This window comes from Heloderma suspectum, chromosome 4 (genome assembly GCF_057233095.1).
Source record: "Heloderma suspectum isolate Gila_16-S chromosome 4, 16-S_ref, whole genome shotgun sequence".
In the NCBI taxonomy this organism is placed as follows: Eukaryota; Metazoa; Chordata; class Lepidosauria; order Squamata; family Helodermatidae; genus Heloderma; species Heloderma suspectum.
In genome coordinates, this window is record NC_139461.1 from 87,626,543 (window position 1) to 87,650,464 (window position 23,922).

At 40.8% G+C, this 23,922-nt stretch overlaps 1 protein-coding gene and 1 long non-coding RNA gene across 5 annotated transcripts in view; one reads left to right on the plus strand and one right to left on the minus strand.

Moving 5' to 3' along the window:
* Positions 1 to 22,849, plus strand: LOC146347128 (uncharacterized). Its single transcript, XR_014790166.1, has 4 exons — positions 1 to 216; positions 5,900 to 5,936; positions 9,339 to 9,482; positions 21,222 to 22,849. It is a non-coding gene; the product is annotated as an uncharacterized LOC146347128 (long non-coding RNA).
* The window catches only part of MIMS1 (mitochondrial inner membrane scaffold 1), a 20,543-nt gene continuing 7,020 nt past the window's right edge, over positions 10,400 to 23,922 (minus strand). For all 4 annotated transcript variants that reach the window (XM_084849943.1, XM_084849947.1, XM_084849946.1 and 1 more), the window contains 3 exons: positions 21,618 to 22,113; positions 17,398 to 17,509; positions 10,400 to 13,302 (listed from right to left, as the gene is read on the minus strand). In XM_084849943.1, the coding sequence (XP_084706069.1) occupies positions 13,003 to 13,302; positions 17,398 to 17,509; positions 21,618 to 22,087 (882 nt within the window). In that variant the 5' untranslated portion in view covers positions 22,088 to 22,113 and the 3' untranslated portion in view covers positions 10,400 to 13,002. The remainder of the gene's footprint in view (positions 13,303 to 17,397; positions 17,510 to 21,617; positions 22,114 to 23,922) is intronic.

The window sequence follows — 23,922 nt, forward strand, 5'->3', positions numbered from 1 at the left end:
TCTTTCTTTCTTTCTTTCTTTCACTGAGAGGCTCCTGGACTGCTAGGCAAACAGCTGGATCCTAGCAATATCTTAGTAACAGAAATGGTATTTTTTGTCCCTCCCTGCTGCAAGCCGAAGCAACACCCAAGAGCTCACGAAGCCCCCTTGAGAGGCAGGTTCATCTCACTCCTGATTAATTTAACTTTTACCAATATTACAGAGATTGACAGTTGGGTAAGTGGAAAATCCCAGTTTAATCTGGTGTTGAGTGTGCTGCAGACACGGGCTCAGACAGCTTGACCTACATTTAACCCTACACAGCAGGAATCTTATTCAGAAAAAATAAACTAATTTTATTCTTCTTGCAGAATGGATTTTTCAGAAGCTTCTTGTATGTACACACTGAGGATCTAGTCCCCCTTCAGTATTACTCATCATGGATAAGAGCGCAGTTCTGAAGTCTTGAGTACATTATTTTTATTCCACTATTTTGACAGGTCAATAGCTAAATGCCCAGGAAATTGTTTTATTGTTCTCCTATTTGATGACAAGAAAATAAGTACAGGAGAATATGTGCCTCTCATGGGATTCTCAGCCTAATTAAATCAAAGGGCTTAGATTAAGACTATGTAGTTGCCTCTGCAGTACCTGGGGCCAATCTACACCTGAGTTAAGACAAATAATTTGTCTTTAGTCTGATTTTGGCTCATTGACATAAATGGGATTCCATATTTTTGTAAGCCAAGGCTTTTTTAGTTTAACTGGGTATGAGGAATGGGATGTGTGGTGCTCTTAAAGGCAAAATCTTACTGCAGCCCTATTTACCAATGGAAAAACATTGTTGTTGTTCAGTCGTTCAGTCGTGTCCGACTCTTCGTGACCCCATGGACCATAGCACGCCAGGCCTTCCTGTCCTGTGCTCTCTCCCGGAGCGTGCTCAAGTTCATATTCATTGCATCCGTGATGCTATCTAGCCATCTCATCCTCTGCCGTCCCCTTCTCCTTTTGCCTTCAGTCTTTCCCAGCATCAGGGTCTTTTCCAGAGAGTTTTCTCTTCGCATTAGGTGGCCAAAATATTGGAGCTTCAGCTTCAGTATCTGTCCTTCCAATGAGCACTCAGGGTTGATTTCCTTTAGGATGGACTGATTTGACCTCCTTGCAGTCCAGGGGACTCGTAAGAGTCTTCTCCAGCACCACAGTTCGAAAGCATCAATTCTTCGGCGCTCAGCCTTCCTTATAGTCCAGCTCTCACAGCCATACATTACTACTGGGAAAACCATAGCTTTGATTAGACGGACCTTTGTCGGCAAGGTGATGTCTCTGCTTCTTACTATGCTGTCTAGGTTGGCCATAGCTTTCCTCCCCAGGAGCAAGCGTCTTTTAATTTCATGGCTACAGTCACCGTCTGCGGTGATCTTGGAGCCCAAGAAAGTAAAATCTGTCACTGCTTCCATTTCTTCCCCTTCTATATGCCAGGAAGTGATGGGGCCAGATGCCATGATCTTAGTTTTTTTAATGTTGAGTTTCAAACCAGCTTTTGCACTCTCCTCTTTCACCCTCAACAAGAGGCTCTTGAGATCCTCTTCGCTTTCTGCCATTAGGGTGGTATCGTCTGCATATCGGAGGTTGTTGATAATTCTCCCAGCAATCTTAATTCCGACCTCTGATTCATCCAACCCGGCATTTCTCATGATGTACTCTGCATATAAGTTAAATAAGCAGGGTGACAATATGCAGCCTTGTCGTACTCCTTTCCCAATTTTGAACCAATCGGTTGTTCCATGTTCGGTTCTTACTGTTGCTTCTTGACCCTCGTACAGGTTTCTCAGGAGACAGGTAAGGTGGTCTGGTACTCCCATCACTTTCAGAATTTGCCACAGTTTGCTGTGATCCACACAATCAAAGGCTTTAGCGTAGTCAATGAAGCAGAAATAGACGTTTTTCTGGAATTCTCTTGCTTTCTCCATGATGCAGCGAATGTTGGCGATTTGATCTCTAGTTCCTCTGCCTCTTTGAAACCCAGCTTGTACTTCCGGTAGTTCTCGGTTCGCATACTGCTGAAGCCTAGCTTGTAGGATTTTGAGCATCACCTTGCTGGCATGTGAAATGAGCGCAATTGTGCGGTAGTTTGAACACTCTTTGGCGTTGCCCTTCTTTGGAATTGGAATGTAAACTGACCTTTTCCAGTCTTGTGGCCACTGTTGAGTGTTCCAGATTTGTTGGCATATTGAATGCAGCACTTTAACAGCATCATCTTTTAGGATTTTAAATAGTTCGGCTGGAATACTGTCATCTCCGCTAGCTTTGTTGTTACTAATGCTTCCTAAGGCCCACTTGACTTCACTCTCTAGGATGTCCGGCTCAAGTTCAGTGACCGCACTGTCATGGCTATCAGGGACATTCAGATCTTTCCTTAGGTCCCTGCCTTCTTTGTCCTTTATCATGCCCGTCTTTGCACAAAACGTTCCCTTGAGATCTCCAATTTTCTTGAAGAGATCTCTAGTCTTTCCCATTCTGTTGTTTTCCTCGATTTCTTTGCATTGTTCATTTAGGAAGGCCTTCTTGTCTCTCCTTGCTATTCTCTGGAACTCTGCGTTCAGTTGGGTATATCTTCCCCTTTCTCCCTTGCTTTTCGCTTCCCTTCTTTCGTGAGCTACTTGTAAAGCCTCATCAGACAGCCACTTTGCTTTCTTGCATTTCTTTTTCTTTGGGATGGATTTCGTTGCTGCCTCCTGAACAATGTTACGGACCTCCGTCCATAGTTCCTCAGGCACTCTGTCTATCAGGTCTAATCCCTGAAATCTATTCCTCACCTCCACTGTATATTCATCAGGGATATGATTTAGGTCATACCTGAACGGTTTAGTGGTTTTCCCGACGTTCTTCAATTTAAGACGAAATTTTGCAAGAAGCAGCTCATGATCTGAGCCACAGTCAGCTCCAGGTCTTGTTTTTACTGACTGTATGGAGCTTCTCCATCTTTGGCTGCAAAGGACATAATCAATCTGATTTCGATATTGACCATCTGGTGATGTCCATGTGTAGAGTCGCCTCTTGTGCTGTTGGAAAAGAGTGTTTGCTATGATCAGCATGTTCTCTTGGCAAAACTCTATTAGCTTTTGTCCTGCTTCATTTTGTACACCAAGGCCATGCCTGCCTGTTATCCCGGTGATTTCTTGATTTCCTACTTTAGCATTCCAATCCCCTATGATGAAGAGGACATCTTTTTTTGGTGTTAGTTCTAGAAGGTGTTGTAGGTCTTCATAGAACCGATCAACCTCAGCTTCTTCGGCCTCAGTGGTTGGGGCATAGACTTGAATTACTGTGATGTTGAATGGTTTGCCTTGGATTCGTATTGAGATCATTCTATCATTTTTAAGATTGTACCCCAGTACTGCTTTTCCCACCCTTTTGTTGACTATGAGTGCTACTCCATTTCTTCTAAGGGATTCTTGCCCACAATAGTAGATATGAAGGTCACCTGAATTAAATTCGCCCATGCCTGTCCATTTGAGTTCGCTGATTCCCAAGATGTCGATGTTCAATCTTGCCATCTCATGTTTGACCACCTCCAGCTTACCTTGATTCATTGATCTGACATTCCAGGTTCCTAAACAATATTGTTCTTTACAGCATCGGATTTTCTTTTCACCACCAGACACATCCACAGCTGAGTGTCCTTTCGGGTTTGGCCCAGCCGCTTCACTCTTTCTGGCGCTACTTGGAAATACCCTCTGCTCTTCCCCAGTAGCATATTGGACACCTTCCGACCTGAGGGGCTCATCTTCCGGCGTCATATCTTTTAGCCTTGTGATACGTTCCATGGGGTTTTCTTGGCAAGAATACTGGAGTGGGTTGCCATTTCCTTCTCCAGTGGACCACATTTTGTCAGAACTCTCTGCCATGACCTGTCCGTCTTGGGTGGCCCTGCACGGCATAGCTTATGGCTTCACTGAGTTACGCAAGCCCCTTCGCCACAGCAAGGCAGTGATCCATGAAAAACATATGACAGCTTAATTCTGTCACTGATGAGTGGTCAGCCTCCAGGCAACAATATTTGCACTGGAATAGGAGGCAGCAGTGATGGTAACACCCTAAGCTTGCCCAGTCCTCCAAAAAAGAAATGACGGACTGATGTAGTTCAGCATGGTATTCTTGATGTAGTTTAGCATGTTTAACAAATTGTAGGTTGTTAGACTGATTTAATTTTATTTATTCATGTTTGAGATTTATATCCCACACAAAGCTCCAAAAGGAGCCCTCAGAATAGCAAACACAAGATGCTGGTGAAATGCACATTGCTGGTTTTGCATTAGTTAAAAACTAGTCTGCATTGTGATCTGTCCAGGTCCATCATGCAACACCCATGAAGAATACTGAATATGAAAACTATACATTGCTTCAGATAAGGCTTAGCTGGTTTGTTGACTCAATGCAGCTCATTGCCAGCAGGGCTGGAGTAGTAAGATCTGGAACCTCCCCCAGGTTAAAAAAACAAAACAAAACAGGAGTAGAGGGAGGAAAGATAAGCTGGTGGGGCGGGGGCTTTGGCGAGCTGGTGGCAGGGGGTGGGCAAGCCTTTGGCAAGCAGGGGATGTGGGGGCAGGGGGCTTCCGCAGCAGCAGGGACCCATTGGCAGCACTATGCCAATGGCACAGTGGAGTCTGGCGCTGGCACTGTGATGATAGGAATTCCAGGCCAAAACGTTTGAAGGGCTACAAGTTGCCCACCCCTGCTTTAAATTATGGTTGATTAAAATATTGTAAACAACAATTCAACTTTATTAAAAATGTAAATACTGTCCATCCTGCTTTATGAGAAAAGTGTTTCGTCTACATCAGGGGTCCCCAACACGGTGCCTGAAGGCATCCCCCCTTGGCACTCATGAAGGGCTCCCCAATGTGGTACCCACTGGAAGCTTCAAAGCTTTAATTTTTATTTTCTCTGGTCCCCTTTTCCTGACCTGTCAGTGGGTAACTTGCACATGCTTTGACACTGACAGCTCAGGAAAAGGGGACCAGATCACCCACTTAGCAACTTGATCCTCAGGATTTGAAATGTTGACCTGAAACTTGGGAGTATCCCAATTTCATTGCATATTTGCCCAAGTCTCAAGCAAGTGCTTTTAACACAGATGTAGCCTCCACCTCCTTTCCCCAGATCCCATTTGCAGTAAATGTGGCAGCACTGACCAAATGGTGTGTGTATGGGGAGTAGGTGGGTAGGTGGGGGAATTGACAAGTTTGACAAGTAGGGGATATGGCTCTGTGGGGCTAAATGTAATAATGCCTGGATAGGATGAAACTGACAGGGATATTGACAAGAATATGCCTTTGCAGGGCTACATAGCAGACAGGCGGAACTGTGATCATGTGCATTTGTGCCAGAGCAACAATAAAAAATTACGACATTTATGCACATTTATTTGAAGATCCAAATATTTTTTTAAAATTTGTGCAAATGGTGGAACCTGGGGGAAAAATGTGCAAACTTTTCCTGGAATCCAAAAAAAATCTGATGCAGTCTGCCCCCACTGGAAAGGCTGCGGAAATCTATCAGGCTTAAATGGAATGGATTACCCAGTGTTGGACATCCTTAGTAACTCCACCCCCCGCCCCCGCAATGATCCCATTTTATTCTGTTCAGGAACAAAGAGTGGTGCTGCATGTCTGTGGGGTGTATGTGCCAAAATTGTACCTTAGCCAAGGTGCCAAAATACCTTCAGAAGCCCTGCTTTTTAAGAAACAGTTTGTTTTAATTGCTATTACCCAATATATATATATTTTAAAAAATCTAGCATTATATGAACACATAGTCTCCTGTTTGTCTTCTCAATTAGTCTGACTGGGAAACAAATTCAATGTTACAGGCTCCCTTGCAGGCTTGTATGATCAAGATGTGTTCTTTCTACTTTCAGGATCATCCTCATCAAAATAGCCAGATAATTGCTAGAGGTAAGTAAGATTCTGTAATTGTTATTATGGCTGACAGTAAACTATGAGAAAGGATAGCGCTTGATTTTTATTACACTAAAAACCCAATGGGGTCATAGACAATCAGCAGATCAGAACATTAAACAATCCTGACAGAGAAGTCAGAAAAGGGTGGAAAATACATAGGCTTTGCCAATATGAAAGCAGCCTACCGTACACATGAAATTGCCTCTTGCTGTTATAGTGAAACCTAGGATCAGTGAGACATCTGCAAGTCTAGTTTTGACTAGAGGTTCATTAGAAGTAGACCTATTAAGCCAAAATAAAATCATATGTAAATAAGCTGTTGAACCCCCAAGTATGCTGGGGATGCAGGACGTAATCTAAGTAGTCTGGAAGTGGATTAAACTATTGCTGTTGGGGAGTTTTAAGATTCAAAATTTCATGGATCACTGCCTTGTTGTGGCGAAGGGGCTTGCGTAACTCAGTGAAGCCATAAGCTATGCCGTGCAGGGCCACCCAAGACGGACAGGTCATGGCAGAGAGTTCTGACAAAATGTGGTCCACTGGAGAAGGAAATGGCAACCCATTCCAGTATTCTTGCCAAGAAAACCCCATGGAACGTAGCACAAAGCTAAAAGAAATGACGCTGGAAGATGAGCCCCTCAGGTCAGAAGGTGTCCAATATACTACTGGGGAAGAGCAGAGGGTATTTCCAAGTAGCGCCAGAAAGAGTGAAGCAGCTGGGCCAAAGCTGAAAGGACACTCAGCTGTGGATGTGTCTGGTGGTGAAAAGAAAATCCGATGCTGTAAAGAACAATATTGTTTAGGAACCTGGAATGTCAGATCAATGAATCAAGGTAAGCTGGAGGTGGTCAAACATGAGATGGCAAGATTGAACATCGACATCTTGGGAATCAGCGAACTAAAATGGACAGGCATGGGCGAATTTAATTCAGGTGACCATCATATCTACTACTGTGGGCAAGAATCCCTTAGAAGAAATGGAGTAGCACTCATAGTCAACAAAAGGGTGGGAAAAGCAGTACTGGGGTACAATCTTAAAAACGATAGAATGATCTCAGTACGAATCCAAGGCAAACCATTCAACATCACAGTAATTCAAGTCTATGCCCCAACCACTGATGCCAAAGAAGCTGAGGTTGATCGGTTCTATGAAGACCTACAACACCTTCTAGAACTAACACCAAAAAGAGATGTCCTCTTCATCATAGGGGATTGGAATGCTAAAGTAGGAAGTCAAGAAATCACCGGGATAACAGGCAAGCATGGCCTTGGTGTACAAAATGAAGCAGGACAAAAGCTAATAGAGTTTTGCCAAGAGAACACGCTGATCATAGCAAACACTCTTTTCCAACAGCACAAGAGACGACTCTACACATGGACATCACCAGATGGTCAATATCGAAATCAGATTGATTATGTCCTTTGCAGTCAAAGATGGAGAAGCTCTATACAGTCAGTAAAAACAAGACCTGGAGCTGACTGTGGCTCAGATCATGAGCTTCTTGTTGCAAAATTCCAGCTTAAATTGAAGAATGTAGGGGAAACCACTAAACCATTCAGGTATGACCTAAATCATATCCCTGATGAATATAGTGGAGGTGAGGAATAGATTTAAGGGATTAGACTTGATAGACAGAGTGCCTGAGGAACTATGGACAGAGGTCTGTAACATTGTTCAGGAGGCAGCAACGAAATCCATCCCAAAGAAAAAGAAATGCAAGAAAGCAAAGTGGCTGTCTGATGAGTCAAGAAGCAACAGTAAGAACCAGACATGGAACAACTGAGTGGTTCAAAATTGGGAAAGGAGTACGACAAGGCTGCATATTGTCGCCCTGCTTATTTAACTTATATGCAGAGTACATCATGAGAAACACCGGGTTGGATGAATCAGAGGTCGGAATTAAGATTGCTGGGAGAATTATCAACAACCTCCGATACACAGACGATACCACCCTAATGGCAGAAAGCGAAGAGGATCTAAAGAGCCTCTCGTTGAGGGTGAAAGAGGAGAGTGCAAAAGCTGGTTTGAAACTCAACATTAAAAAAACTAAGATCATGGCATCTGGCCCCATCACTTCCTGGCATATGGAAGGGGAAGAAATGGAAGCAGTGACAGATTTTATTTTCTTGGGCTCCAAGATCACCGCAGACGGTGACTGTAGCCATGAAATTAAAAGACGCTTGCTCCTTGGGAGGAAAGCTATGGCAAACCTAGACAGCCTAGTAAGAAGCAGAGATATCACCTTGCCGGCAAAGGTCCGTCTAATCAAAGCTATGGTTTTCCCAGTAGTAATGTATGGCTGTGAGAGCTGGACTATAAGGAAGGCTGAGCGCCGAAGAATTGTTGCTTTCGAACTGTGGTGCTGGAGAAGACTCTTACGAGTCCCCTGGACTGCAAGGAGGTCAAATCAGTCAGTCCTAAAGGAAATCAACCCTGAGTGCTCATTCGAAGGACAGATACTGAAGCTGAAGCTGAAATATTTTGGCCACCTAATGCAAAGAGAAAACTCTCTGGAAAAGACCCTGATGCTGGGAAAGACTGAAGGCAAAAGGAGAAGGGGACGACAGAGGCTGAGATGGCTAGATAGCATCACGGATGCAATGAATATGAACTTGAGCACGCTCCGGGAGAGAGCGCAGGACAGGAAGGCCTGGTGTGCTATGGTCCATGGGGTTACGAAGAGTCGGACATGACTGAACGACTGAACAACAACAAGTTTTAAGATTCAAAATTTGAAGACATCTAGAATGTGTTACAGAAATGTAAACATTTGCTTAAGCCAGTAATTTTCTCCACTTCAGCATGGGTGTTGTCTTGCAAAAGGAGATGGAAACAACCATCATGAATCAAAACTAGTGCTGAATTCATGAAACTGACACCTCAGTGCAGGAGGTACAGCTCAATTCAGCTGAACCTAGCAGTTATACAGCTATGTTAAGAGTTGATTTGATCCCCATCAAATTTGTATTTGTATCACACTCAAATACAAATCTGATCCCTTTGTATGAAACAAAGTTGTGTGAATGAATTAAAATAGTGACTAGAGAACCACTGGAAAGGAATTACTTAACTTTTCTCTCTGGCCATTGTTCTAATGACTTGCCCCCATAACTTGTTTTCTCCTTGTGAGAGAGCCCACCACCACCACACACAGGTAGCCATATACCATAGGTTGGGTGAGGTCCTGTTCTGAGCAGAAAAACAGCTGGATGGGGGAAGTTCAAGCATCCCCCTCTCTCTGCTGGTGCTTTACTTTGTAGCACAGGGTACCATGGCTGCTTTTAGTGATAATGATGACAGAGGAAGCATTTATGCAATTGTGTATCATGAAGTTTCAGCATCAGAATAGTATCTTCAGGGATGTACTAGGTCTTGGCTTTCTCTTTGTTTAATAGCAAGGAAGAAATACCATTTAGTGAATCAGTCTTTGACTGGACCACAGATCATTCAGTTCAGCCGCGTCAAACTGGATTCCTACTTAAATCTGCTGCTGACAAAGGATGCACCCTGATCTCCAATTACAGATATAGCAACAAAATGTGAGTCAGGCAGCAACATCTCATGATGCCTTTCACCTGGCTGTTATGTGTTGGTTCCAAAGACCCAAAAGCATGGACTAGGTGGGATGCAATATATTTATTGGTTCACTGTTAACAAGCTGAAAGCTTCTGAAATGTATGCAGTTCTTCTTGTATGTGCTCAGAGAAAAACACTGCCTGAAACCTACAATTCCTTGCAAATCCTGATGCAGAAAACTTGTCAGCAGAGAGCTGAAACATTTCACATAAAATTCTTGTTACTAAGACGCTTGATTATAGACAGCAATTACACTATAGATGGAAATTCCATGGGCTAGCAGGCAGAAATACCAATTGTCTCATGCTGCTTTAATACTCCTGCTATAAAGCACCAAAACCTCTGTATCTCTCAAGTATTCTGTACTTGTATAGATTATTTTGGTATCTGCCAGGGAATACTTCATTTTGTTTTGATATGATAAAGCCTTAATATTTCTTTCTTGAACTGAAACTGCAGAAACAATTCTGGCTCTGGACTTTTTTTCACTATGGAAGTCCTCAGACTGTTTTATGCAGGACATCATGATCTGGGGTGTGTGTTTTAATGGTCTGCATACACAACGGGGCTATTTTACAATCATTTCACAGGTGAAAGGTAAATGCTGTCATCCCCGTAAGAATGTCAATGTTTGGGGAAAAGTTAGAGAACTATTTTTACAAGCCCCAAATGTCTCTGAAGATACAAAACAATTATGAAAGGGTGGCTGTTGTTTTTTAAAAAATTACTTTAAAAGAATACTGCTTTTAGTTGTGCTTAGTACTAATAATCCCATATTATATGTAGCCACATCGTTTTGCAATACATTACAGAAAGGTAAAAGGCAGTTAAAAGTAATAAATACACCCGGTCAGTCAAAGAGAATTCATAGACATGAACATGGCATGAGTATTTTAATGTCTTGCAATATTAATACCAGCAAGATCCATCTGCAGTGAATATAAGAAAAAGACAACTCATTAAGGAATGAACTGGGCAGTGGATGAAACAAAATATTCCACCAAATTTTGCTTTGCTATGTCTGTTCAATGTGTGTGGTGTAGTGAGCAAGGGAAATTCTCAAAGAAATGAATGGCTGTTGTGTAGCAGAACTAGGCATATTTTGCTTCCATTTACTGCAGTCTGATACCCTCCCCCTATAATTTTTTTTAAACTTCTGGCATTATTACTAGAACAAAACCCAGGAGGAGAAATTTTGTTTTAATTATACTTGCATTGTCAGAATACATTCTTTAGAAAATGGCTTTAAAGTGCAGAAGCAAGCAAGGGGAAGTTATTGTCTATTTCTCGGCTGAAATCCTCACAATACTTCCCACTGTGCCATTCTTTTATTTATTTCAGCATACATTTTGTATTAGGGTAAGTTAACATAAAATGTATTTGCAATCTGATAGCATAACTTTTCAGCATGCTTCTTCTAGGAAAAACAAATAAGCTCAAGCCCAAGGCTGCTTCTTTGTACTTTACTTCCAGCCAAGTCTCTTATCTTACTGTGCAACCTGTTTTGTATCCTTTTGTTGTACCTGCCAAATTCTGTGCAAAAGGAGTAAGCGGATGCCATCTAGTCCACAAGGCTGGGCAAGTTACACCTTATTAATGAGCAGCTGTCCACTTTACATTCAGACGTACAGTGGGGCTACTAAGCCAGTCCATCAGCCAGTTCACACAATCACACTGAGGGAAATAAGACCTCTGTTAAATGCCAGCATGAACAATGTGTAGTGGAAGGAGTAGCCACTGAGCGCAACCTGTGTTAGGACCATAGAAAATGTACAGCATTGAAAGTCAACCTGCATGGTGAGCAGTTAGAACATGGATTCAACAAGAGCAAGGTTGTACATGCATGTAGCAGTAAGGTAACAGGAAGAACTGCCAAGTAAATGGGGCAGTGGTTTATTCATAGTTCCAGGTTAAATGACTTCGTGAGATGCAGGAGTCTGTACTAGCATGTTCAGGCATTGAACCAGGGATTGAAAAATGGTGCTCAACTCTAGTATAATACTGTACATTAACTCTCATACTTAGTTCTCAAAAGCATTACTCTAAACAAGTTTGGTTTGGTGTTAAGTGCTTTTCTCTTAAACTGGACTTTACCAAATAAGAAAATACATTTTTCTAAGTCAGTTGCCCTAAAGGTAGGCAGAGCATTAGACTTGCAGTTGCCTCCTGGATCTCCATCAATTCAACAGCAGCTTTCTTACTCCTTTCCTGAAAGAGGCCTTTATGACACTAACTAGTGGCAGACATTTTGTTGTAACTTGACAGGAATGACAGAAGCAAGCCTAGAAATAGACAAGTACAAATTCCTTTTCATACAGTTTTAAACCAGCTGGATTGCAAAATGGGCAAGCTGCTTTAGTTGTAACCCCACCCCCAAAAGCACTTTACACACCTTTGCTTCAATCACAGCAGAAGCAGTGGTACATGCACAGCAGGCTGCATGGGTGCATGAGGGGCTTCTGGGGTCTATCTCCCACCCTCCCCCTGATGCAGAGGTCCTTTACATTTCCAACCTACACTTTTTTTCCTTTTTTTTTTTTACCACAGGGGAACTGAAATGTCATGTATTTTTCTGGTCAAAAAAGTTCAGGCACAGCTGCTGTCACAGAAACAAGGAAAATCATGGGGATCGCAGGCTGTAGATTTTGACCAGAAAAATACTGAGATTGATCCACCACACAGTAATGCTCAAGTTTAGACTCTAGTGAAAATATTCCAGGATTCTTCTTTATGAGCCGCGTTCATTTTTCCCTCTAAGGACAGCTATGGAGATGTAAACATCTATTCCATGAGCAGAGATAGACCTATTTCCTCCCTTTTAAAAAGCTTTATCAGTGGCATGAAATTCATCATTTATTTTAGCCTAATCATAGAAGAATCAATACTATTCTGCATTATAAATATGCAATTAAGTTCAGTACTGTTTTCCCAGTCTCTCTGATACACTATCTTAAGTCAAGCTTTAATAATAAAGAGTATGGAATAGAATATGTTTTATAATTACCTGACCTTCCTAGGATATTAATATTAAATGATTTACAAATACTGACACCATCCCCCAACATCAAGACATTGTGTACATGACCCATCCATTCTAGTACTTTGCTTCCAAGATGGTGGGTGGTGAAAGCTAGAGAGGTCAGTTCAATCAGATGTGTAGACAACCTGATTTCTTTCTCCACATAAATCCAGACACTACTAGTGATCATAACTAGGGGGGACCACAGAACACCCCTTTGGGACTTGACTATGAAGAAAGTTGTTGCTCTGGTATTTACCACGGCCTACCCCAATAAAATGTGGTCATTTTCAGAAGGTGGATGTAAGCATTTATGATTTTAGTTTTTAGATTACTGGTCTTTTCTAGTCAGCCAAAATATCTCAAACAAAGCAGAAACAAAAAGTAGCAAGAGTATATAGACCAGATTTTCTGAAGGCTTAAGAATGCTTAGGCTTTGCTATCCATCCTACCCCCTCATTTTCCTATTCTTTCTTTTTTATAAATGAAACCTTATCTTTGGTTTCTTGTATCTTTTCCGTTATCCTCTCTTTTGTTTCTTCCATTTTCCCAGTTAACCTCTCTTTTGTTTCTTCCATTTTGCCGCTAATCATGTCTCTGGTTTCCTCCATTTTCCCTGACAGTCGCTCCTTTGTTTCTTCCATTCGGTCCTGAATGTATTCTTTCACTGGAGGTGGTGTGGACATGTAGCCATGTTTACGAAGATACTTCACAGTGATAGATGTCCCTCCTAAAGTCACTGTGTATCTGGCTGGAGTTGCAATCTGGTCAGTAAGGGGGGAAAAGTATACATGTATAACTTCAACAGCAAAATTCCGTTTGGTTTTGACAGCAAAATAATGAAAGTCTTCAGTAATGACTTCAGAATTCAAGAAAAAGGCTTCTGTTTACAAAGTAGTATTCCTGGAAGGCCTGTTAATCTGCTCTTCCTGCAGCAGTACTTGGGCCATCAAATCTAAAGCTTCATCTTAACTCATGCAAAGAAACTCTCCTTATCATCCCAGTCTTTTCTGGAAACAACGGGCTTGTGCAGGGCTGTGCCAGCTTTCGCAAGCTTCAATAAGCATCACCATAAGTTACTAAAAGAGCATGTGATAGTACTTTTAATACAACATGACCATGTCAGGATTCCAGTTTGTTCCTTAAACGATGCTGCACAACTTTTGAGGAAAATATAGTAATTCAGACAAAATGTAAACTTATTCAAAGAGGCTTAAGACTGTAGCCTTGCACAGTTAGTAATACGATGAAGTCACAGTATACTTGAGATGGAGGACACATAACTCTGTTGGTAGCATCAAGAGGATATGACACAAGGTTACTAAGCCACAAGGCCACATCCAGTTGTACCTGTCCGCTGATCAAATGGCATCTATCAGTGGAGCAGATTCCCCCTCCCCAACCCTGCTATGGAGGGCTGGAGGGACCCTCTAGAGAAAATATGGGGGTATGTATGGAGAACACATTTGATGTAGCCCACAATGTTTTGTCTGAAGTACTATCCTGTCCTTAAAACATGTGCAGCAGTAGAGCCGTGCAGCAACATTTAAGGAACAAAATGGAATCTACCCACTGAAAATTACCCACTGATATTGTATTGTAGAGATGTGATGCAAATTTCATATAGAAGAATGACTTCCGAGGAGCAAGTGAGAACTTTTAAAAAATACATTTTCAAGCCAAGAAGACAACTTTACCTTTGTAAGGCCTAAATAAGACCTTTATGTGCTTTTGATTGTCCTTTTTAATCTTCTATCCCGTGTGCTCGTTCACTCTTTCCTCCCACCCAAATCTTTGTTCCCAGTTTTTTATTTCCACATAATGACATATCATCAGGAAATAAGTGGGAGGACATCTCCTAATTCCTACTTCAATGAAGGCTGATGGTTCAGTAGTTTTTATCTACTTATAATGCTCTCTGCATCTTGCATCAGAATAACCACTCACTTTACTTAATACTGCAGCACTGGGCAAAAGAGTAAAAGCTGAGAGAACTTCATAATAGGCTAGCCAGTAGTATGAGATAAGAAAGACAGGTCAAATTAAAAAGGCATTAAGACAGAAAACAGCAAATTCTATTGAGACAAGAAAGCAATCGCCCCATTTGCATGTAACAGTGGCAAATCATGTGTCACTTAACCCACTATTTGCTGCGGGACACACTGCTTCTGCTTTGCACAATCCATTTCTGATCAGCTAGATCAGAGGTGGATTCATGGTGTGCAAACCAGGACACTATGGATTAATCCTGGGTTAAACAACTCTCAGCGAACTAACTGGGCTGGTTTATACAATCAAACAGCCCACCGTGGCTTATTAAAGCCATGGTGGGCTGGGGCACATGCCAGTGGCCATTGTGAATTTTCACCACCCATGGTCTGTTCTAGGGTTATGTGAGGATTGTTTAACCCTTGCACAACTGCTGCTGCCCAGGTTCACATGACAAGCCATGGCTGGGCATATCTGGCCAGGCACGTGCTGCAGCTCGCTGTGGTTTAAACAAAGCATGGTGGGCTAGTTAAATCCTATGAACCGTGTCACTGTAGATTAACTTTGGGTTGTTTAACCAGTGATTAACCCATAGTGTCCAGGATCGCACATCATGAATCAGCCGATTAGAGCTTGATTATGCAAAGCCAAAGCAGCATGCGCCGCAGCAAATCCTGAGTTAATTAGCCTACAATTTGCTGCCGTTATGTGCAGACTCGCTCAATGAAAACTGTTCAGTACTCATGCAGCAAAACAATGCTGTTGTCTTTAAAGTACTGACTGACAGAACAGAAATTAAGACGTTAAAAAATACTTTTCAAGAAGGAAAATATTAAATTCCAATGTTCTTCAGTGCTGAAAATGCTGGCAATTGCTCCATTAAATAAGATCATTTTTAAAAGCTCCTTATTAGAAATACAGATTAAAACCTAAAATCTTAGTTTTGAAAGAGCCTCACAGAACCTTTGAAAGGATTTAAGTCTGGTCCTTTCTGGACTTGACCATATTCATTTCAACAGAAGTAAAGCTTTTAATAGGAATAAAAGTAAAATTCCATCAATTATGGTATCCCTAGCAACCGAGAACACAAATTTTTCGCTTTGAACAGACAAGAGAAATATCTAAAATGTGTGAATATGATAGTGGGAGGGTAAACTACCTAAATATTACCGTTGATGCCATGTATCTAGCTCTTTCGGTATTCCAAGTACTTCCCACCTTGCTCTCAGTGGTATAGTGGTAAATTTTGAAATGCATGCGCTCATCATGACATGCCCATAGCCATGCCCCCCCAAGGACAGTCCAAAATTGCAAGCAGCTGTGTTGATCCATATCAACATACTAAGTCCAGCAGTTTTCAGATCTATCAGGAGCTGTTCTTTTGTAAAGCTAATGGGTCTTAATTGCCCATTCAAGACCAAGCCATCCCATATTACTTTACATTACAACAAGAAACAATATATTATTGCTGCGAAATTTCATTTCCCACAAGCTACTCTGGGGATTGCAGCTACACTCAGAGGGAACAGTGAGTTTTGAGTGGGGTGTCAGATGATGTCAGCTTCCCTGCCCTTGCTTTACTACACTACTGGTTCCTCATCCTCAGAACAAACTTGTGGTGTAATAACATCATTATTCCCATTCCACAGATAGGAAACAGAGATGGCATCCTGCCATTCAATAGTTCACTGATGTTCATGGTTTAAGCAGATGTTTGATAGGTTCACAGGCCCTCCTCTACATAACTGAACTAGTTTTATAATTTAAAAACATTAAACATAATAATTCAGGACAAACCAATATCATTAGCACTGCATTGTGTTTCCATGGTGTAGAGCTAATGGTAGTAACTTCTTCCTCCAAGTCACAGAGCTACATAATCTAAATCTAGGAAGAAGAAAGAGAAGTACTATACTCAGCTTCTCGACTGGTGCTGTGGACACTGATGGTAAGAAAAGGTTCTGTCCAGAGACAGATAGATGAGTGTATGCCCACCCCTCACGCATTGAAGAAATGCTGCAAAACAGCTTTGCTGTTTTGAGAGGCTTTCTTCCTTCTAGTAAGGAGGGAAATAAGAAAGCACAGCAAAAACAATAAGGAACAATGGTCTGGTTGTCTTAAGGAGATTCTTACTCACCAGAGACAACCAATTGTCTATCTATTTGCAAGTCTGATGTTACAGGTTACTGCAAATAAGGTTCCTGGAGCAATACAGCAGGGGATAAAATACCTCACAACTTTTAAACACCTGTATGTTTTAAATAGTTGAAATCTATTCTGTGCCTTGCTGTGTGAGAACTAGTGTTTGAGAAAACTGAGGAAATAAATCTCTGGACCACATTTTGCCAAATGTAGGCAGACAACTTAAATGGAGTGTTCTTCAGCTATAGAGAATTGTCAAAAATATCCACTCACTTTGTTACTTATAATTCTTACAGCGCTTTCTTCATTTCCACCTTTAACTCTCTCCTTAGAATTCTTTATCTTCTTGTATGCCTTATTCTTAAGAGCAGTCTCTTCTCTAGTTTTAAAGCTATCTTCAGCTTCTCAAGATCAGTAACACTTGTACCTGCCTGTATATGTTTATTCCCCCAACCTTCATGTTCTATAAATAATGTCTCTTATTTCCCCCCACTCCTTTGCCAACATTCTAGACTAGGACCTGTATTCTCATTAACTACAGTATTATTTATCCATTCTGAACCCTTGTGACAAGATCTCCTCTGAATAAATTTATTTACTCAGTGATTTTTAGTGCAGAATTCCATAAAATAGACCACAGAGCTAATTTGTGGGTTGTGGCTACTTCATTATCTTGTATTCTCAAATTTTCTAATAGGTAACGTTCAGAAATCCATACAGCTACTTACCTTATACATTGCATATGCAGTTAATGCATTTCCACTCTGAGAATGCTTTAGAATATTTACAATGCTTTCTGGCAAGCCTATGAATTCAAGGAAAGGAACGACATTTACTCCTCTGTGAAAGAAAGACAGATTACAATGAAAAAAAATGCTAACATCCTAATAAACATTTATTTTGGCATGATTACAAAGTATAAATCCACAATGCAATTGATATGCTTTTTCTTGTACTAATAGAGAGTAAGAATTCAAGCACTAAAGGACAATGAGGATGAATGTGCCAAGCTATGTCAATATATCTAATTTTAAATATCTTCAGGCACAATCCTATGCATGTTTAGACAGAAAAAAGTCCTACAACTCCCAGTATTCTCCAGCCAGCCCTCAAGGTCTGAAGCTGATGTCCTGAAATCCTTTTGACTAAAGATGTCATAGATTGAACCTGGGACTTTCTGAATGCAAAGCACATGGTCTGCCACTGAGCTATGGCCCTTCTTGATCTTTATTTGTTTCGTCCCTCATCTTGGTTGTGAGTTAACACTAAAGGCAGCAAACAGTGAAACGGCTTCAAGGCTATCAGAATAATTTAGGGTGCAATCCTATGCGTGTTTGGAATGGATAGGAAAATGTCCAAAACTCCCAGCATTCCCCAGACAGCATTGCATCCTCTACTGTTAACCACGGAAGGGAACTACTGACTGAAGGGAATTCCCCCTTCCCCCAAATTTGCTTTGGAGGTGCATGCAGGGGAGGAGCAGATAGGGGAGTCCTGTTGTGTGAGCAGGAAGGGTTGGATCCAAGCATTTTATTCCTTTATTTCAGGGGTTCATAACTTTATCAAAGCTACAATCAACATGCCATCACATTCTGAACTGAATGAAGTCTAGTAATTCGGAAATTTCCTGTTTGTTAGGACTCAAGTCACAATATGAAAACCCCAACCTACGTATGACATAATTATGAAACTATGGTTGCAATCCTATGCATACTTATTTGGAAGTAAACTGCACTGAATTCAGTGGGACTTACAACTGACTGAATATGTATAGGATCAGGCAGCATATTCAATTTATGTCTAGCAATTAACCCTTTAAATGTAAGCATAATACACCCATAGATTTCAAGTTTCTTATGTGTATCTGGAAAAATTCCATCATTTTTGACTGACAGATTTTTTTTCCAAGAAAAAAAATCCAGGCACATTTTTAAGTGGAAAATCTAGATCTTTTCCCACAAATGAAGTAAAGTTCATAGCTCTTCAGGGCCTCATTCTTGGAGTGGGTGGGGCCAAAAATACACCACCACCACCACCCTGATATTGCAGCTTAAGGTTCTTCTTGGCAGTAACTAATCCTTAGGAAGCCATTTCAATCTTTCAGAATGGGGAAAAACTGCACAAAAGCCAGGAAGCCACCAAACAATTGGTGATTTGGGGAATGGGGGTGGAGCCAGGGGGAGGGGTTGTGGTCATCTGGGGAACTCCAGAGGGCTGGATTGAGACCTTAGGGAGGCTGGATTTGGCCCATGGGCCTGCGGTTCCCTACCCCTGAAGTAAAGGAATGAGCTTGGACCCTGTCTTGCCATTGACATAAACTATACAATAAAAACAGCGATGACTGTTTGAATAAACAGTTGCACCACTTACTGACTCCTGTCCAAACCAAGAGTTTAATGTTTGTCAGATTTAAGTAAAGTATTATTTTTTGATTCTGGATTACATATATAATAACAGAAGACATGGGACAATGATAATGTGTGGCTGGAAGTATGAGCCTTTGACATCAGAAGGTATTATAACTAAGTGTTTGTTTTAGTTACTCTAACCAGCTGGGATTAAGTGCCCTTTCTAAGAGCTATGGATTCAAATGTCATTCTAAATTTATCCCTTCACAGAGTAACAAAGGTCCCAAGCTATTTAATATTTAGCTTTAGTTGGATCCAAATAAATGTCCATCTCCAGGTATTTTAGACTGAGTAAAGGTTAGCTAGTTTTTCTTAGATGCCATGGTCATTAACACACATTATACCACTGAGATATTGAACTAGAAATAAGATAGGTAGATCAGTGTTTTGACTTCCATGCTAGAAAAGCATGGTTCTTGATCAGGCAACTTGATATAGATGCATGGTATTCCAAGTAACTACACTGGGAAGTAAGAATCCTAACATTTACCACTATCATTTATATTCTCATTCAAGATTTAAGTTTTAAACATATAAACCTATTTAGCATATTGCTTTGAGAAAGTTCTTTGTGATAGCATCATTTACAGCTCAGGCCTATATGTATCTACTCAGAAATAAGCTTTATTGAGTTCCATTGGGCTTACTCCTTAGTATACAGGTATAGGATTGCAGATAATGGAATTAATGGTGCACAGAATCTTTAAAAACTCATTTAGGGTACAATCTTATGCATGCTTGGACAAAAAGAATCCTACAACTCCCAGTATTCTCCAACCAGCATGGCTGGCTGAGGAATGGTGGAAGTTACAGGACATTTCCTGTCTAAACATGCATAGGATTGTGCCTTTAGTGATTCTAGAACATTACCTTTAGCATAACACAGATTGTGGAGTTGTACAGAAACAGCTTGCAACAGAAATGCTTCTTTTTAAATCTAGTTCCTATTATAAAGCATTTGCTTTACATTTCAGTGGCAGAGTGATTAGGCAATAGAACATAGGTTCCATTTCTATATGTTGTTAAAGGTGAAATTTTTTGATTTAAATGGAAATGTTCACAAGTAACTCTCAAGTTGTGCAACATGAACACTGAGCAAAATTGAGAGCCATATACAGTTTTGTTTTGTTTTACAGTTCCAACAGGTTTTTTCTTAAACGTGTTCACCTGTGCTATTTATTCCATCTTCATCATTCTTACATATTACACAACACAGGAAGGATTTTAGAAATCTTCTGAAATAAAGCTAGCATTGAAATAAATGCTAAAATATAGGAACTACTATAAATGGAAATGCTCCTATAAACAATTGTACTACATAATCAGATTGAAACTGAAATGTCCTTTCTTATGGCAATAGAGAATCTTTTTGCACTCAACCACTTAGAGCTTACTCGGATTTCCGGAAAGACCTGCATGTACACTGGTCAGTCTTTCATACTTTGCACCTTATCAAGTGCCTTATTTTCATTGCCTTACCACTTGTAAAATCTTATATTTTGTCCATTGTGCAAAGCAGAGTTGTGACTTGATTAATGTTCTTATAGTATTTGGAAGAATATATCTGGAAAATGGTCTCTCTCTTCAGGAACTATTCTAGATTGTTGGAACTATTCTAAGGTTATCATGATTAAAATTAGAACAAGTTCAGATCTCTAAAACTTCCACCTTAATAAGATGACTTTATTACTGTTTTGGATTCAGTCAAGGCTTTCAACAGGTGAAATAGCAGTACCTCCTTAAGATTACAGAGGCCTTAACATCTACCCTGTGCTAATTGAACTTGTTCAAGCAATATTTATCTCCTTCAGTGAGAATGTTAGTTAACCCACAGTTAACAGGTTTCATTGTTCTGAGGTAAAGCCCTAGGCAGGGCTATGTCCTCTCCTCATCCCATTATTTCCTCTAGCCAATGGCACCTTAGCAGTGCCTGACAGTAACATCTAATCCAAATATTAAAGGGGTGCGTGTTTTTTTCATAATAAAACCTACAACACTTATATTAAAGATACATATATCTGTGTAAACTATCATGTGTAAACTATCTTCGTTATCGAGCTAATAGTAGGCTCTTGGAGCAAACTTACTCCCTCACGACTTGGTGCAAACTAAAATGCTCTATAACTCCTATTTCTTCTTACCAGACAAGACACCAAGGAAGAACAGCAAGAGAAGCAACACACTACTTCACATGAACAGATGATGTGGAACGCAAAACAGATTTTGAGAAGATGACACAATCTTGACATCTCAAACCGAGACTGCATCCAGCAGACTTTCCTCCCAGTTCCATCATATTGAATGGAATGAAAGTTGTACATTTGCAGTACAGAGAACAGTGATGCAGACATGTAGACAATACTTGATTGCTACTTGGAACAGAGCATTAGTATTTTTCATACACATTTATAACTTATAGTAAGTGATACCTGTAATGGAAATTTGCATTTCTTAATATACAATAAGAACCATATTGCAAAAGTGTTCCTGTTAAGGTTTGCTTGAAACTAATAATTCAGCAATTGTGAATTCACACTTACTTTAAAGCTGCATAGTAAAAGGCTCCAAACCATATGCTGGAAGTCAAAAGATGCACTGGAATCAGAACTTTACCATACTGTTTAAAAGTTCTCTTGAATCTTTGCACGAGACTAATTGATTTATCTTGTAAGGGATCAAGCTCTACAGAATTTGGTTCTAGATGGGCTTGCTGGTCTATGTTACCCGCTGGTGTGATAGGAATCTCTCTCTTTAGTCCATTATTGTGAGGGTCTTTTGGTTGGGATGATGTCTTGCCCATGAATTCCCCTTCCTTGGAAACACAAACAGCAGCAGATGCATGTAGACACTGGTGTTGGAAGCTCAGAGCTAGAGAAACCATTTTCTGTTTAGTATTAAGCAAGGAGGGTTGTCCTTTTACGTATGGAAAGATACATGTGCGATTCAGGATCAAGCATGTCCTGTATGCCAGCTGAAATGGTTTCTGCATTTTGATTGATGGCAATAGCATATTGAAGATACTCTTGTATTCAGCTCCTAAGAAATGTTAACAGGTAAACTGTTAAGAATAAGTAAAATACTGTTCCAGATACCATGATTGCAAGATAATAGTGAACACACTTTAAAAACAAAGCTTCCCAAAGCCACCTTTTCCAAAGTTGGAGGCATATTAGCAATATGAATTCTTTCCTAATTAGGAAAATCCAGCACTATAATTAAATACAGAAAAAATATGAACATTTCTCTTCTGAACACAGACAATATGTAATACTAGTACTCCATATATGCTTCAAGTATTAGTCCTTAGGAAAGCATAGATAGTCGATGCTAATGAATCCTAACTCAGATGTGTAGAAATGCACTGACATATAAGGAGTTGGGCTCACTTTCTTTGGTGGCAGCACTAGTCTGGTCTGGATTTTGTACCTGATGAGCTCTAATATTTCTATTGTTCTAGCATATTGGTACAATCTTTATTAAAAGGGGGGGATTAATATCAGTACAAATTCCCAATGATCAGAGTCTGCAAATCTTAGCTTGGCTTATTATCCAAACCCATTATGTATGGTCACAACCAACCTGTTCTGTCATGAGATTTGCAGAGAATTTAAGGAAGAGAGGCACGTTTGCTCCTGTGATAGGCTTGTGCAGAAGGTGCAAGGAGCACTTTGCTACTGCTTCATGCTTGACTCTATTTGACATATTGTTATAATCATTTGCTAGTTTTGGGGATTGGGAGGGAGGGATTGATGTACTTATTGTTGGAAAATGCAAATAAATAATAAAAAATTCAACCCCCCCCAACTACTGCTTCATCCTACAAAAGCCTACAAGTTTGTCTTTAGCAGAAATCACCAGCCATGCCTTGCTGCTGCAGAAACCAAATAGGAAGGTAAAGGAGCTACCTCTTTGTTCCTCTGCTTCTTTCTCTTTCTCTAGGTTTTTGCAAGAAACAGCAGCAAGGCATGGCTGGTGCCATCCGCAAAAGTTCAACTTATGGGATAAAAGCCGCCTCTCTTTTCCTCCCCATTCAAGAAGCTGGGCTTCAGAATTCAGTGCCAGCAGCACCTCGCTGCTGCTCTCTCCTAAAACTGAACAGGAGGGACGGGGGAGAACACTTCTCCTTTTTGCCACAGAGAAGGAGAGACGTTTTCTCCCCCTTCCCACCAGCTTTTTTTTTTTTTGGCAGGAAACAGTTGGACTTTTTGAAAAAGCCCAACTGGCAGAAGACAAGCACCTTTCCTCTCCAGATGAATGGCATGGCCAGTGGTGGCTGGTGACTCCAGTTCCAGAGGGGCTGTAAATCCATTCACAGTTTTAGTTAGCACCAGCCAAAACTCTAGCAGTGCTGTCCAAGGTACTGAACGGTGCTAGCCAAGGCGCTAGACCCATTTTGGGGATAGGGTTTCAGCACCTTGGATAGCACCATCAGAGTTCTGGTTGGTACCAACTAAAACCCTGAATGGAATCACAGCCCCCACAGAACTGGAGTCACCAGCCGCCACTGAACAGAGCTATGGGTAAAAGCACAGGGGTTATTCCTACTCATGAGGAAGCAAGTTGTTTAATGGAACCCTGCCAAAGATTCAAGGAAATACAGCTAGTAAGTAGGCTCTCTCAGTCATTCTATAACACATAATGTAAGCTTCATTAGTAGAGTATTTAACAGCTGAACAGCAACTTTTTATTTTGCAACCTTCATCCGATACACATTTTACAAAATAACTGGGCCCTTCTCAGCTCAATAGAGCTCTCCGTTCTACACTATAAAACAAGCACAGTAAAAGTCTATACTGTGTATTCTTGTCAAAAGTCAACATTCTGTATTCTGTATACCAGATATTA